Here is a 14,818-nt window from a genome sequence, read left to right on the forward strand (position 1 = left end):
TGTTAAAATGAATAAAACTGTCCACTAAAAATTAGGGTGAATTTTACTATGTGTAAAATAAACCTTAATAATCTTGACTTAAAAAAACAAGGACAGAGCAAGCAAAGGGTCAGAGGGCTTAATGAGTCAGAGGGCCTAATGCTAACATTAGGGCCAGGGAAGGGAGTAAGCTGGGAGCAGCATGAAAGGCCAAGAGACAGGGAAAGTGCACGTGAACCTTGCTTTCTAAGTTTATACCTTCCATTTTAAGACGATTTTGAAAAACAGAGCAAAGCTCTTGTAGGCAATAACTCTCCTGCAAATAAAGGATTTAGTTTCCTTCCTACACTTGTCTCTCATTAGCCGAGTGTGTCTGGGGAGTGTGTAAGAACAAGGACTTGGAGATTACCAGGGAAGAAAGAGAAGAAGAGTATAAACCTGAAGACAGATCTTGTTGCTGGGAGAGACTTTTGAGTGCTCTGTTTCCCCAGTGATTTGAAGTCCAAAATGGTTCAGAAAGGTCACGAGCTGTCATAGCCAATGAATATGAAGCTTAATCAGCCGAAATGATGATCCAGCTATCTCTGGGAAGGTCAAGATGGTTTGGCTAGTGGCCATAATTGACACTAATAACATAAGCATCTTAATTTTCAAGCTAAGACAGATGTGCCACTTTACTTGTAGCAAGGTGACATGGGGAACATTTCCATGGCATTTAAATGTGGGAAACAAAACAAAGAAAATGTAGGCAGATCCAAAGTAATGTCAACACCTAAAGCATTTATTTGGATATCTTTAAACTTTTTACATATGATACATTCCAAATTTTACAAGTTGTCCACAGATATTAAAGTTATAGCCAATTTATTAAACAGATATGATTTTCCCTGATATGGAAAGCATGTTATATAAACATTTCTACAATGAACATAATACATGCGGAACAAATCATAAAAACTAAGATGATTCATTAGGTAGGGAAGACAATTAGCTTAATGATGCACACACTAGAAGATAAAGGGGTACGTGTGTTGCTATTTCATGTAAGTTCCTCTTCTCTCAGACTCCCTGACATTTTCAGAGAATGAAATCCAGGGACACCCTCTGCTAACAATGGACTTCTATGAAGTCATTCCTGAAAGCCAGAGTATTGCTATGATTTGGTGGAAATGTTTATAATCCATTTACAGAGGGCGAAACCTGGTCCTATTTTAAATTTAAGCGTGGTGAACGTATGGAGAAAAGCCAAAAGAAGCTGGGCTTAAAAGCTAAAGGAATGGGGATGTGACAAAGGCCAAAATAAACATTAAAATCATTATGCCATCCACAGCCCCAGATCTTACAAATGGAAGAAAGGCCAGAAAAGGGGGTAGAATGCTGAGTTCTAATTTGTATTTTCTTCCTGTTGGTCCTCCTCTCAGCTGGTGAGCCAGTTCCAGAGGAGGGATCCTGTTACACACTACTTTGGAGAAGCAGCAATGAATGTGGCTTCTGCATTCCCACTTATTTTAGCTCACTTATTTTAGAAATTTCTGACCTTCCTCCTGGGTTTATTGCAATGTATGCAAAGCTGAGTGGAACAGAACTTTTAGAGGCATTTAAACTGAAAAGGTTACTTGCATTGGCCAAAAAAATTCCAAGAGCCTCTTAATATTCACTTGTCCCTTAGCCCCACCTTAGAGAGGCTCAGAATTTATTCCTCCACTAAATGTGCAATCACTCTCTGTGTATTCAAGCTCTCAGCACACATATATCAAACGAGAGTGGCTGTGTGGTATGTAACAGTTAAAAGCTATTTTACTAAGCGGCTATCATTCTAGGAAGGCACCTCTTAGTAAGAAGAGTAATGTTTAAAAATAATAAAAAGCCTGGGCACACAGGCTGTCCCAGGAAGGTACTAAGTGAGCCAGCAGGTAAACAGCAATTCATCTAGTCCAGGAAATGCGGGAAGGGGTAGGGGAACCTCAAAACACTGAGTTCTCATATTTTCTGCTAGTGTTTGATTCTAGATGCATACAATCTCTCAGTTTAGCCTTAGAAACGGGAATATACTGTCTGAAAAATTAGGATACTCTAAGTTTTCAAAAAGCCCTTTAAAATGAGTTTTTTCTCTCAAAGCCAAAAGCCTTGCAAAAAAATTTAAAATAAAATAAAAATAAAAAAATAAAAATCCAACTTCTGTAGCCCTGAAAACCACCCAGCATGCGAAGCAACCAGGCTCTCCCCTTCATCCCACAGGCTCCTCCTGCACGTGCCCCAACCCGCTCAGAGCCAATGGAGACAAGGGATAGCCGCTTTCAAAATCCACTGCTTTGCTCTTAGAGGTAGGGTCCTGCCAGCAGAGGGGATAGCGACCCAGTCCCAGTGTTGAGAGTCACTGAAAGGGACCAGGAAGTGTGACCCTGACAGACCACAGAGACTGTTTCCTGCTGCTGTCGAATCAGCTTCAGGCCTGGAGTTCCTTGTGATCAGTAACGTAACATGGCTCAGACTACTGGGAACGGTCACAGTCAGATGCCCACAAAGGGGCTGTGCTCAGCCTGGGAAGAGAAGCTCCTTGCTGGATCCTAAAACTCAAGCAGTTACGTCTGAGGGGCACAGCAAACGGTGCAAGAAAATCCACCAATGGAAGATGATTTTCATCAGTCCCTGAAGCCAGAAACTATGAAAACAAAACTGGGAACAAAAGCTTAAATAGGAGAATTTATTTCCAAATTCAGTAGAATTGATTTCCTATTCTCTTTCTTGAAAAGCCAACTGGGTTACAAAAATCCAAGTTTGTATTTTTGGTAGTGAAGTAATTATAAATGTTGCCAGTCAATGCCAACCAGTGTCTGATTTGCTTCCTGTGCATGTCCAATTTCCTCCGTGATACTGTGCTGGTGCCAAAGCTTCTGAATCTTCTTAAATCGCTCTTTGCACAAATGTAAAGGATTTCCCCGTCTAGAAGGAAGACGCATGTCACTGAGGATGTATTCTGTTTATTCATCTATTATACCCCAACCTTTCCTGATTTGGGAACAGTTACAAGTTACTGGTTTAAGATCCTCTGCAAAATTCCTGTTTGGCACGAGACTGTGGCTATTAACACATTAGCTCTGAAGGCTGGCTAGGAGCAGCTGAAAGGAGTAAATGCTGCAAAGAAGAGGAAAACGTACACAAGCTACACTTATTCAGACTGGGGTGAGGGAAGAGAGGGTAGGGTTGAGCAGGAGGGTCCGGGTGGAGAGGCTAAAACTACCCATTCATTGTTCACTTTGTTGGTAAAATATAAGAAAGGGAGGAGGCAAGGGAGAGGATGGAAGGGGATAAAAATGTTCTCCAGAGGGCTCTTTCAGCCACAAAGTAGAAGCAAAGCAGCCAAATGTGAATAACTTCTGGGTCTAATTTAACCAAAGAAAAGGTTTTGGTGAGTTGACGCTGGTGGCCTTTGCTCTTGATTCAGAGCACATCAGTCCTCTTACCCTCTAACCAGGGCTCTTCCTCCTAAGAGCCCACATTCCTCACGGCAATGGGAGAACCATTACCAGGTGGCATATGTCTGTAACCTTGCAGCCGAGTTCTTGGGCCGCCCCCTATTTGTCTTGCCTTGGTTTCCAGATCTTCATTTTCTGCTCCCCAAGGCTGGATGGTTCTATCTAGGTTAAGACTTTCACCTCCTTTGGGCAGAGATTGTCTAAAAGAAGTTAACAGTGCTTGAGGGAACTGCTGTTAGCATTTTCTCTTGATGTAATGGAAGCAACCAGAGTAGAAGTGATTAAGCCTCAAATACTGTTGTATTGCTCTATATGTTCTAAATCTTTGTCCCAGACTCTTAAGTTAATAAGATAAGCACATTTCTCTCTTTTTGTAAAGTAGGCTCCACACACAACGTGGGGCTTGAACTGACGATCCTGAGATCAAGCGTTGCATGCTCCATTGACTGAGCCAGCCAGGCGCCCCAAGCACATCTCTTATCAATTAAGATTTGCTCTTTTACATCATCTGAACAACACTGGGTCTCCTCATACAAAGCAACACAGATCACAACAGGCTATCCCTGCAGTGTTCTGATGCTGTGGATGCCACGTGGCAATTTCAATGGTTCTCTGGAGTGGTAAATGGAAAAAAAAATGCACTCTATCCAGTTCTTTTCCCTTATCTGTCCTGATGGCCCTTATGACATTTAAAAAAAAATATTTTATTTATTTGAGAGAGGAGAGAGAGAGGGAGACAGAGAGAGTACAAACAGGCTGAGGGGCAGAGGGACAAGCAGACTCCCCGCTGAGTGGGGCTTGATTCTAGGACCCTGAGATCATGACCTGAGCCGAGGTCAGATGCTTAATCAACTGAGCAACCCAGGTGCCCCCACTCATGACATTCTGAGGGCTGGGAAAGAGAATGCCCAATGAGGAAGCCAGGGTGCCCTTCTTGGAAGAATCCATCTCTGCCAGAACAGAAGCTCTATGCTCCCAGGCTGTTAGCAGGTAGGGCCTGAGGCTGATCACATTTACTGTGTATTGAAGGCTCTGGAGACCCAGGGTCAGCCAACCCAGCCCCCCTCCCCAGGATAGGCCCTTACCTGAGTCCCTGGTCGGTCTCCCCATAGTCATCAAGGTAAGGAGGAGAATAAAAACAGCCTTTGGTTTTGCCAGCTAAAAACAGCACCTGACATTCCCGCACTCTGTAGAGAGACCATTTATACATTATAGATTAGTAACTGCTGCTTAGATTCAGTTTCTAATGGACTGAAGTCTATAAAAATAAACGACAGTGTTAGAAGAAACAGAATTTATAGCAGAGACACATCAAAGTTATCAATACATCTGCCCAAATTTAAAAAATAACTAAAATGACTGCATTGTAACCAATAATGATTGCACTGTAAATCAATATAGCGAGGGAGAGGAACATTTTGGATTAGCCATCAATGGCTCCAGGCGCCTGGGTGGCTCAGTTGTTAAGCATCTGCCTTCGGCTCAGGTCATGATCCCAGGGTCCTGGGATCCAGCCCCGCATCGGGCTCCCTGCTCAGAGGGAAGCCTGCTGGGGCTCGATCCCACAACTAGAGATCATGACCTGAACCAAAGGCAGAAGCTTAACCATCTGACCCACCCAGGCACCCTGATAGTTAATTTCTAAACATAAAATAGCTACTGATATTTTAACCACTATTGTGAAGAAATTGTTCATTTAAAAAAATGTACAAAAACGTTCTGAATTAGGTTGATTTGAAACACAAAGCAACACTGTACATGACTAAAAGGATTTTGAAATATGTGAGACAAGAAAAACTGCTTTTTAATTTCCCCTACGGGCTATTTAAAAATGTGTCTCCCATCCCTTTGAGAGATTTGCCTGACCTTTTTCGGGTATTAATAATTCGGCTCAATTCAACATTTATTGAGAACCTGTCATATACAAGAAATTGTCAGGCACCAGGGGAATAAGGTACCTAAGATACAAACCTGATTTATGCCTCAGGGGAGCTCAAACTCATGTCACTTCTCTCCTTCAAACCCTGAACTTAGCTCTATCTCACTCAGCGCATAACAGGACATAGCACGCCCCAGGACTCCCCTCCTTGTGCACACCACTCCAGTGACACGAGCCTCACTGCTGTTTCTTGAACACAGCAGGCACATTCCCCAGCAATTTTACAACTGCTGTTCCCTGCCCGGAGTGTTCTCCCCACTTTTTCAGTGTTTATTCAAAAGTCACCTTCTTGGTTCCCTAACTAAAATCCAACTCCCCATCTGCCATTTCATATTCCTCTTCCTGCTTTATTTTTTCTCCTCTGAGTGTATCACTTTCTAAATTCTTATCAGCCTCGTTTATTTTTTATCTCCCACACTAGAAAATGAACTCCACAAAGGTAGATATTTTTGTGTTTTGCTGACTACTGCATTCTCAAAGCCCAGTACACAGTAGTCACTAGTATTTGTGGTATGTTGGCCAATATATACAACCATAGTTGACCCTAGAAGAACACGGCAGTTAGAGGTGCTGACGCCCTTCCCCCATGCAGTTGAATTTCTGCATATAACTTCTGACTCCCCCAAAACTGAACTACTAATAGCTCACTGTTGACTGGAAGCTTTACCGATAACACAGACAATTGATTAACACACATTTTGCACGTTTTATGTATTATGTACTGTATTCTTATAATAAAGCAAGTTACAGAAAAGTATTAAGAATCGCAAAAGGAAAAGAAAATACATTTGCAGTACTATACTGTATTTATTGAAAAAAATCTGTGTATGAGTGCACTTGTATATAGTTCCAAACTGTGTTGTTCGAGGGTCAACAGTATACACTTTAGCCAGTGATATGTATGGATCCCAAACCATAAGGATACAACAAAAGAAGTAATTTTGACGGATCAGGGCAGAAAATCAAAGACAACTGAAGTTTCACATTAGAATGAGGCACAAAGAAAGCAGAACTGAATTGTCACGGAGTGGGAAGGATGACAATGGAAGCAGCAGCAAAGACACAGCATGAGCCAAATACAAGATGTGAGGAGACAAGGCTCCCCTGTTCCTTAAATGAATAAAAAACACAGGAGGACAGCAGTCTCAACATTCTTTGCAACACAGTAGTTTCTTGTGCTATCCCTCAGCATGCATACACCAGGGCTGATGCAAAGTCCGAAGGTCCCGTCAGGGCCTTACCTGAGGAAGATGCCCACCCCAGAGCCACAGGAGTAGGTGTGAGCTGTGCAGGCTCCCACGTCTTCCCCTTCCAGTTCAGTCTGACAGCAGTAGCTCTGGGAGCACAGCAGAGTTCCACACACAAGGCACAGAGTGGGGGCTCTGCTCTTATCACCACCTGATTTAGGGCACCTCCATGGGACAAAAAAAACCTCAAGTCATTGCTCTAAAAGAGTGGCTAAAGAGCTGACGGTGGTAAAGCCACCCTGGGAAAAATTTTGCAGCATCAAAACCAGACAAATTTATTTCGAAGACTGGGAACATCCCTCACAAACACCATGTACCAGAAAAATTCAATCAATGACTAGAGAAGAGGTAAATTAAAATCAGTAAGAGAAAAAAAATGTAACTTCTGCTGTCATATGATGAAATACTACACAAGGTGAAAACTGATGAATTAATAGTTATGTATGTTGACTGTATTAGAAACCCCTGACAAACAATGCTGAGTGTGCAGGAAATTGTAGAGTACGTAGAGTGCCATTTTAAAGCTTAAAACATGCAAAATATGCTGCTTGGGAATATAAACATTTGTTGCTAAAGTGTAAATGCAGAGGAAGCTTGATACTCTGTGAAGAACAGCGGGTCTCTGCAGGGGGAGGAGGACGACGCAGCAAAGAGGTATACAGGCAGCTTCAACTGCCTCGGTAATGTTCCATGTTTTACACTACCAATTATTCCTATGCAGTTTCTATGTCAAACATTTACAAATATTACTAAGGGCTCCTATTACTTTAAAGTGTAAATGGTTATTTAGATAACCTGTAATGAAACGAATTTGTCACCCGTCACCCTGTTTCCCGTACCTTATTCTGAAGTGTACTGGAATGGTGCTAAGACGGGCAGCAAAAAACACTACCCAAACTGAACAAAATGGAACAACAACAAAATCCCTTCAATTCCGTACAGAGCAGTGAGTGCTTCCAGTGGTAAGAAATGCTCAACACTTGAATATCAGAACTTACGAGAAATTAGATGCTTGATTAATGAGGCTGCTGTAATCCTCTGGAAGGTCTATTAATTTGTTGGATTCTCTTGGATAGCTAAAACAAAACAAACCAACAAACAAAAAACCACATAAAACCAGTTAGAAGTCATATTATAACAATGACAGGTAACTCACTCATCACACATGAGGCAGGGGCGGGCAGCCAATGCGGAGGGACTGAGATAGATTTTTTTTTTCCTTAAAAAAAAAAAAAAAAAGGGAGAGGGAGTGGGAGAGAGAGAGAATCTTAAGCAGGCTCCACGCCCAGCATGTGAGCCCAACACGGGGGCTTGATCTAACCAACTGAGCCACCCAGGTGCCCTTGAGATAGCAGATCTTATACCAGAGTCACCTGGGGGGAATTTTGGGGAGACACACATGCCAATGTTAGAGAAATTAGATTTGGCAGGTAAGGCTTGGGTAATTTTTTAAAAGAGTTTTTTAAAGTAATCTCTATACCTAATGAGGGGCTCAAACTCACAACCCCAAGATTAAGAGTCACATGTTCTACTGACTGAGCCAGTCAGACATCTCTAGGCCTGAGTATTTTTAAAAGTTTCCAAAATTATTCTCATGTAGGTCTCAAGTAGAGAACTACTGTTCCACATGAGTTTTCCGACTGCAGAGTTGAACAATAAGAAACTGGTGATATTCAACCATTTTTTATTTAAGTTAACTGGAATTTCATATGGCTCAACTTAATAAAATTAGGGTGCTATCATTTCTAGATTTGGATTGTATAAAATCAAAGAAATAGAACAGATAATCTCCTCTAGCCTTCTGAGTTTTATGGATAATGTATTTAGTAGAACCAAGGAGAGATTAACAGATGAAATACATCTATTATCACCAGCATAGCATACCTATCTATGGAATCACAATAGAGCTAATGTCAAAAAGAATGAAGGAAGAAAAAAAAAAAGGCCATGATTTGACAATCACTAAAACTGAGTGAGAGGAATGTAGAGCCTTATTGTACGATTCTTCATACTTTTGGATATTTAAAGTTTTCCATAATAAAAGGGAAAAAACAGAGCTAAGAAAAACCTGGAAAAGGACCTACATTTTTAAAAAAGCAAACATTCCAAAATACAATGATTTTGTTATTTGTTTCCTCTGCCAAGAATAATGCACTATACTTATATTCATAATTCTTATTCTTTAAAAACTCTCATCATTACACTAAGAAAAAAGTATGAAGGCAAGATGTTCTTCCTGTTGGAATCACTGAATGCCTGGGAGGTCAATTTTCAAGGAATGGCACACTTACGTCCTGCTTCCTCCCTACCTCCTGCCCAACCAAATCTTTGATAACCTTTAACTTACCTCATAGCATCTCTTTCACCTTCTAGAAATCTTTTAACTTCAATGTTATGACACCAACTTCAATGTAAATGGAAAAAAAGAAAACCAAAACTTAACTTTTGAAGGGTTAGAATAGAATTTTTCCCTCTATTTCTCTATCCAGTGAGAGAAAAACAAATCTTGGCTTAATATATTTACCACATCAAAAGGAAGATGACATATTTTGCTACAATATGACCTCTAATTTCCTAAAAGCATACACTATTATCCCACTAAATTGGACACTCCGGAAAAACCAGTAAGAATTAATGACAGGCTCTTACTATTTGGAGCTAGAATACTCATTATAAAAAATTTTTTTTTAAATTGTGGCAAAATATACACAACATAAAGCTTACCATTTTAACCATTTTTAAGTGTATAGTTCTATGGCATTACGTATATTCACACCGTTGGCCAACCATCTCTACCATCCATCTCCAGAACTTTCTCAACTTTCCCAAATGAAATTCTGCACGCGGTAAACACTGACCCATTCCTCCCTCCCCCCAGCCTCTGACAACCATTCTATTTTTTGTCTCTATGAATTTGACTACTCTCGATACCTCATGTAAATGGAAACATATAATACTTATTGTGTTGTGACTGGCTTCTTTCACTAAGCATATTTTCAAGCTTCATTCATGTTGTAGTAGAAGTCAGAATTTCCTTCCTTTTTAAGGTTGAATAGTAATGTCACTGAGGTATATACATACATACATATATTGTTTATCTACTCATCTGTTGGTGGACAACTAGGTTGCTCCACCTTTTGGCTATTATGACTAATGCTGCTATGAAAATGGTTGTACAACTATCTATTTGAGTCCCTGATTTCAATTCTGTTCTAATATTTACCTAGAAGCTGAATTGCTGGATCATAGGATAATTCTATGTTTAACTTTTTGAGGAACTGCCATACTATTTTCCAGAGCAACTGCTCTATTTTCTGTTCCTACCAGCAATGCAGAAGGATTTCAATTTCTTGACATCCTCACCAACATGTGTTATTATTGTCTGTCTTTTGATCACAGCCGTCCTAATAGGTGTGAAGTAGTACCTCACCGTGGTGAGCTGATGTGAGCATGTTTGCATATGCTTATTGGCCACTGTATATCTTCTTTGGAGAAGTCCTTTGCTCCTTTTTATATGGGTGGTTACTTTTTTTGTTGAGATGTAAGAATTCTGGCCCTATATTCATACATTCTGAATATTAATCCCTTATCAGATACATGATTTGCAAATATTTCCCCCAATTCTGTGGGTAAAACAGTCAAGTTTTTTTTTTTTTTTTTTTTTTTTTTTTAAAGATTTTATTTATTTATGTGACAGAGAGACAGCCAGCGAGAGAGGGAACACAGCAGGGGGAGTGGGAGAGGAAGAAGCAGGCTCATAGCAGAGGAGCCCGATGTGGGACTCGATCCCGGTACGCCGGGATCACGCCCTGAGCCGAAGGCAGACGCTTTAACGACTGCGCTACCCAGGCGCCCAACAGTCAAGTTTTAATCTTAACTCACTAACTTGATATGACTGACAAGTAACTTTCTCCAGACTTCAATTTTCTCAAATATAAAGTGAGGGTATGGACTAGATAACCCTCAAGGTTTTTCAGTTCCAAAAATTTATGGACCAGAGTCCTTAACAAGTAAGTTAATACGAGGAAATAAACATTCCTACCACTAGTCTCCTTTCAAGCAAATCTGCTTATGCTATTCACTACTAGCTTGGCAAAAACCTTGCCACAAAGGTAAATTCTTAGCTAAGAAGGCCTAATCCTGATAGAATGAATAACACAGATTGAATTCTGCCAGGCTCACTATCTGAGAATTCTGTAATATGCGATAAACCTAAGTTTGTTCCCACAGAACTATTCTATATAATGGAAGAAAAGTGTATGATTATTACCTTTCGATCAGTAATTTTGTTATCTCATTATTTTCTTGAAAAAGGCAAATGAGGTTGTTTGGCAGGGAAAGGTAGTTACACAAATGTTCAAAATGGCTTGTTCCGGAAACTGCAAACAGAGAAGAGAACAGTGATGTATATAACAACTAAGAGTAGATCCTGAAGGAGAGTAAGCAATAGCAGAACTTAAAAAGCCTGATGAAAGAGTTTGGATTTACTTGTAGGAAGTTCACAAAAGGGCATGTGGAAGGGGTCCACAGAAAATGGCATAACTGAGAGCAGAACCAGGCAGCTCCCACACCAAACTGGTCACAATTTCTTGGTGTCTTGGTTTTACCATTTGAAAAATGGTGTACCAGCCCAATCTACTTCATTGGGATTATGTGTGAACAGATAAATGACAAAAATAACATATGGGTGCTCTGGAAAAGTATAAAGCAGTACAGAAATAGAAGATGATTTTATCATGAGAGATGGATTTAAGCACTACCTTTAATCATCACTGCAAATGATTAGGAAGTCTAGACTATTAGCTGAATGAAGGTGCCAGGCAACAGACTCTGAAAGGGCAGTCTCATCTGTGGGCACCCCTTGCCCTGCACCAGACACTATGAGGTACAGAAACAGTAAACTTTAAGTCTGCCTTGATACCACACTTTTATGAAATGAATCAAAACAGAACATAGAAAATAACTGTAAAATAACATATAAATTCCTACATTAAAATCATGTATGTGCAATTACGGGTATTCTGAACATACATGCCACACACTTCAAGTTAACAAACACCTGACATTATGAGTTTTCCCCTTTTATTATCTGAAGAACCCAGTTTATGAATAACATATAATTGAACATTCTAACCCTGAAAGCAAAACTAGTATGTTTTTGTACATAAAAACAGTACGCTTCCTGAGCCAAATAAAATCACATACATAAACACGCATTTTTATTCTACAATCGTGTACATCACCACAGTCAATTAGCTATGTTCTTTTTTTTTTAAAGATTTTATTTATTAATTTGACAGAGAGAGACAGCCAGCGAGAGAGGGAACACAAGCAGGGGGAGTGGGAGAGGAAGAAGCAGGCTCCCAGCAGAGGAGCCTGATGTGGGGCTCGATCCCATAACGCCGGGATCACGCCCTGAGCTGAAGGCAGATGCTTAACGACTGCGCCACCCAGGTGCCCCCAATTAGCTATGTTCTAAGTTCCCTTTCTTTCTCTCTCTCTCTCTTTCTTTTTAGAGAGAGAATTTTTTTTTAAAGATTTTATTTATTTATTCGACAGAGATAGAGACAGCCAGCGAGAGAGGGAACACAAGCAGGGGGAGTGGGAGAGGAAGAAGCAGGCTCTTAGCGGAGGAGCCTGATGTGGGGCTCGATCCCATAACGCTGGGATCACACCCTGAGCCGAAGGCAGATGCCTAACCGCTGTGCCACCCAGGCGCCCCTAGAGAGAGAATCTTAAGCAGCTCCACACCCAGCATGAAGCCAGACACAGGGTTTGATCTCAGGAGACTGAGATCAAGACCTGAGTTGAAATGAAAAGTTGCATGCTTAGATGACTGAGCTACCCAGGCGCCCCCTAAGCTTTCATTTTTGCAAGTCCTTTAATTATAAACTGCTGGAGTGAAAAACTACACACATTTGCTACATTTTGAAAGAAATTAGAAATTACCTTGAATTTCAGGCGGGGCAGGAACTCCATTTAAGTAGTGAAAAAACAAAGCAGAACACTTCAGGAAAGGCATAATTCCATTTCTGACATTCCTCCACAGATGCCAGCCAGATGGTGTTCCTTTCAAGGCACTAAAAAGAGAAAAATGTAATTGGGAAATCTAATGAGGAAAGGTCATTCTAGTTATAGCACAGCGTGAAAACAGGGACAACTGCTTTGTGGAATCAGTGGCACAGAGGCTTAAAAGGAGTGGGCAGCCCCACTATGGGATATCAGGTATAAATGGTGCTACAGCCATCAATACTGTTATTAAAATACATAAAAGTAATACAGCTGTATAAAGAGAAAATTTAGAAAATAAACTATCCACTATTCTAGAAAGTTTTATCAGTACTACTATTCTGGCTATTTTTATTTTCACACTCATCTATGTCTTACATAGTTATATTTGTAACATATGAAATATAAAACTGTTTTTCAGAACATCATAAAACATATTTTTTATCAGAACTGTACTATTCTGGAATACATCAACCATAATATTCAGCAAATTAATCCCCTGTAAGCAAACACTGCGATTGCTTTAAATTTTTTGCTAATATATACAATATCACAGTGTACATCTTTATGCCTATAGGTTTTTCTATATGTTGAATTATTTTATTAATGTGCATTCTCAGAAATGGAATAACTCAAAGAATAAATATTACGGTTCTTGACACATACTGTTAAAAAGCTAAGTGAAACTGCTATACCAAACCCAAATGACTCCAACAATATGTGGAATTCTAATAATTTCCTTGCACTCCAGCCAGTCCTGGATATTACCTTAAAAATGTATTATGTCGACTTAATTTGCATTTTAAAATTCCTAGTGAGACAACATATATTTTAGAATATACTTTTCAAAGTAAGTTCCGTATTTCCACGAGTCCGTGCCAGATCCTCTGAGCAAAAGACAGGTTCCAGGGCCAACAAATACATGTGGGAAGCTCCACATATTACTCCTTTCTCAGAGATTTCTACTCATGTTAGTATATTAAAATTTCAGGAGTCCTGCAGATCACTCACTCATCTTCTCTTTTAAACTTGTCGACATGCAGCAATTTCCCTATTTCAACAAAGGAATTCCTTTCTCATGCTATCATCTACTAATATTTGGGGAACTGTGATGATGTAAAGAGGATGATCTCACCTTCCTGCATTCTGCTGAAGTGTTTTATACAAAGCAAGAACTGCTAATTCTTCTTCACCAGCAGGATTTTCTTGATCCATGCCATTTTCTTCTGAAAGATATGGGAATATTAGTACCCCATATTTGCTTATGAAGTGGATTAATTACCACATAATTTAAGTGCTCAGATTCCTATATTTGGACATACCTGAAAATACTCCCACAAAATAGAAAGAACTTTAACCCCCAGGTGTGAGCACAGTGTCAATTTCCATCATAACAAGGAGCCAGCAGGCTTTGAGAAAATCAGCTAAATACACATTCTATGGTAACTGACCATTACTGAACTTATGAAATAAAAAATAAGTAAAAACATTCACATTGCCAGGGGATTTTACTAGGAGAAAAGAACTGGTTTCAAAACTTTCCACACAAGGATGAACAGAAAAAAGAAGTAGCCTAATTATATTTTATGCATTATTCTTGTCTAGGCTCCTCTTCCTCTTCCTTTTTTTTTTTTTTAAAAAGATTTTATTTATTTATTTGTCAGAGAGAGAAAGAGAGTGTGTGTGTGCACACGCAAGCGCACAAGCAGGGGGAGTGGCAGGTGGAAGGAGAAACAGACTCCCCATTGAGCAAGAAGCCCGATGCAGGACTCCATCCCAGGACCCTGGGATCATGACTTGAGCCGAAGGCAGACGCTTAACTGACTGAGCCACCCAGGCATCCCATCCCTTAATTTTTTTTAAAAAACAGAGAAAACTCAAGTACTTCCGCCCTTCAAGAAGCTGAAAAAAAGGAGTTACCTGTACAAGAGGTAAGTAAGATCTGTACGATGTGTGCCATAGTAACCAGATGGAAAATGTGAAGGTCTCCAGTGCCAAGACTGATCCCAGAAAAATCCTGACACTGCAACGCAGGGAAAGCGAGCACCAAGCCCACCTAGATACCAAATGCCAAGGGTCAGACAGGTCACCTTTCCTTCCACAGCTGAAGACATTTCTAGTTTCTTAACATGATCCCCTTCTGAGCTCAGCCCCTCCCTTTCAGAAAT

The 14,818-nt window shown here is 40.2% G+C and overlaps 1 protein-coding gene across 5 annotated transcripts in view; it reads right to left on the bottom strand.

Annotated features, from left to right (window-relative positions):
- Positions 1 to 739: 739 nt before the first annotated feature.
- UBR2 (ubiquitin protein ligase E3 component n-recognin 2) overlaps positions 740 to 14,818 on the bottom strand; it is a 115,495-nt gene continuing 101,416 nt past the window's right edge. For 4 of the 5 annotated variants that reach the window (XM_045800666.2, XM_045800658.2, XM_045800651.2 and 1 more), the window contains 9 exons: positions 14,571 to 14,706; positions 13,786 to 13,876; positions 12,591 to 12,721; positions 10,912 to 11,020; positions 8,989 to 9,045; positions 7,640 to 7,717; positions 6,636 to 6,806; positions 4,541 to 4,642; positions 740 to 2,922 (listed from right to left, as the gene is read on the bottom strand). In XM_045800666.2, coding sequence (XP_045656622.1) covers positions 2,781 to 2,922; positions 4,541 to 4,642; positions 6,636 to 6,806; positions 7,640 to 7,717; positions 8,989 to 9,045; positions 10,912 to 11,020; positions 12,591 to 12,721; positions 13,786 to 13,876; positions 14,571 to 14,706 — 1,017 coding nt within the window. In that variant the 3' untranslated portion in view covers positions 740 to 2,780. The remainder of the gene's footprint in view (positions 2,923 to 4,540; positions 4,643 to 6,635; positions 6,807 to 7,639; positions 7,718 to 8,988; positions 9,046 to 10,911; positions 11,021 to 12,590; positions 12,722 to 13,785; positions 13,877 to 14,570; positions 14,707 to 14,818) is intronic. The other variant, XM_045800672.2, reaches the window with a different exon arrangement.

This window comes from Ursus americanus, chromosome 29 (genome assembly GCF_024610735.1).
Source record: "Ursus americanus isolate L20-20 chromosome 29, mUrsAme1.1.p, whole genome shotgun sequence".
Taxonomy (NCBI): Eukaryota; Metazoa; Chordata; class Mammalia; order Carnivora; family Ursidae; genus Ursus; species Ursus americanus.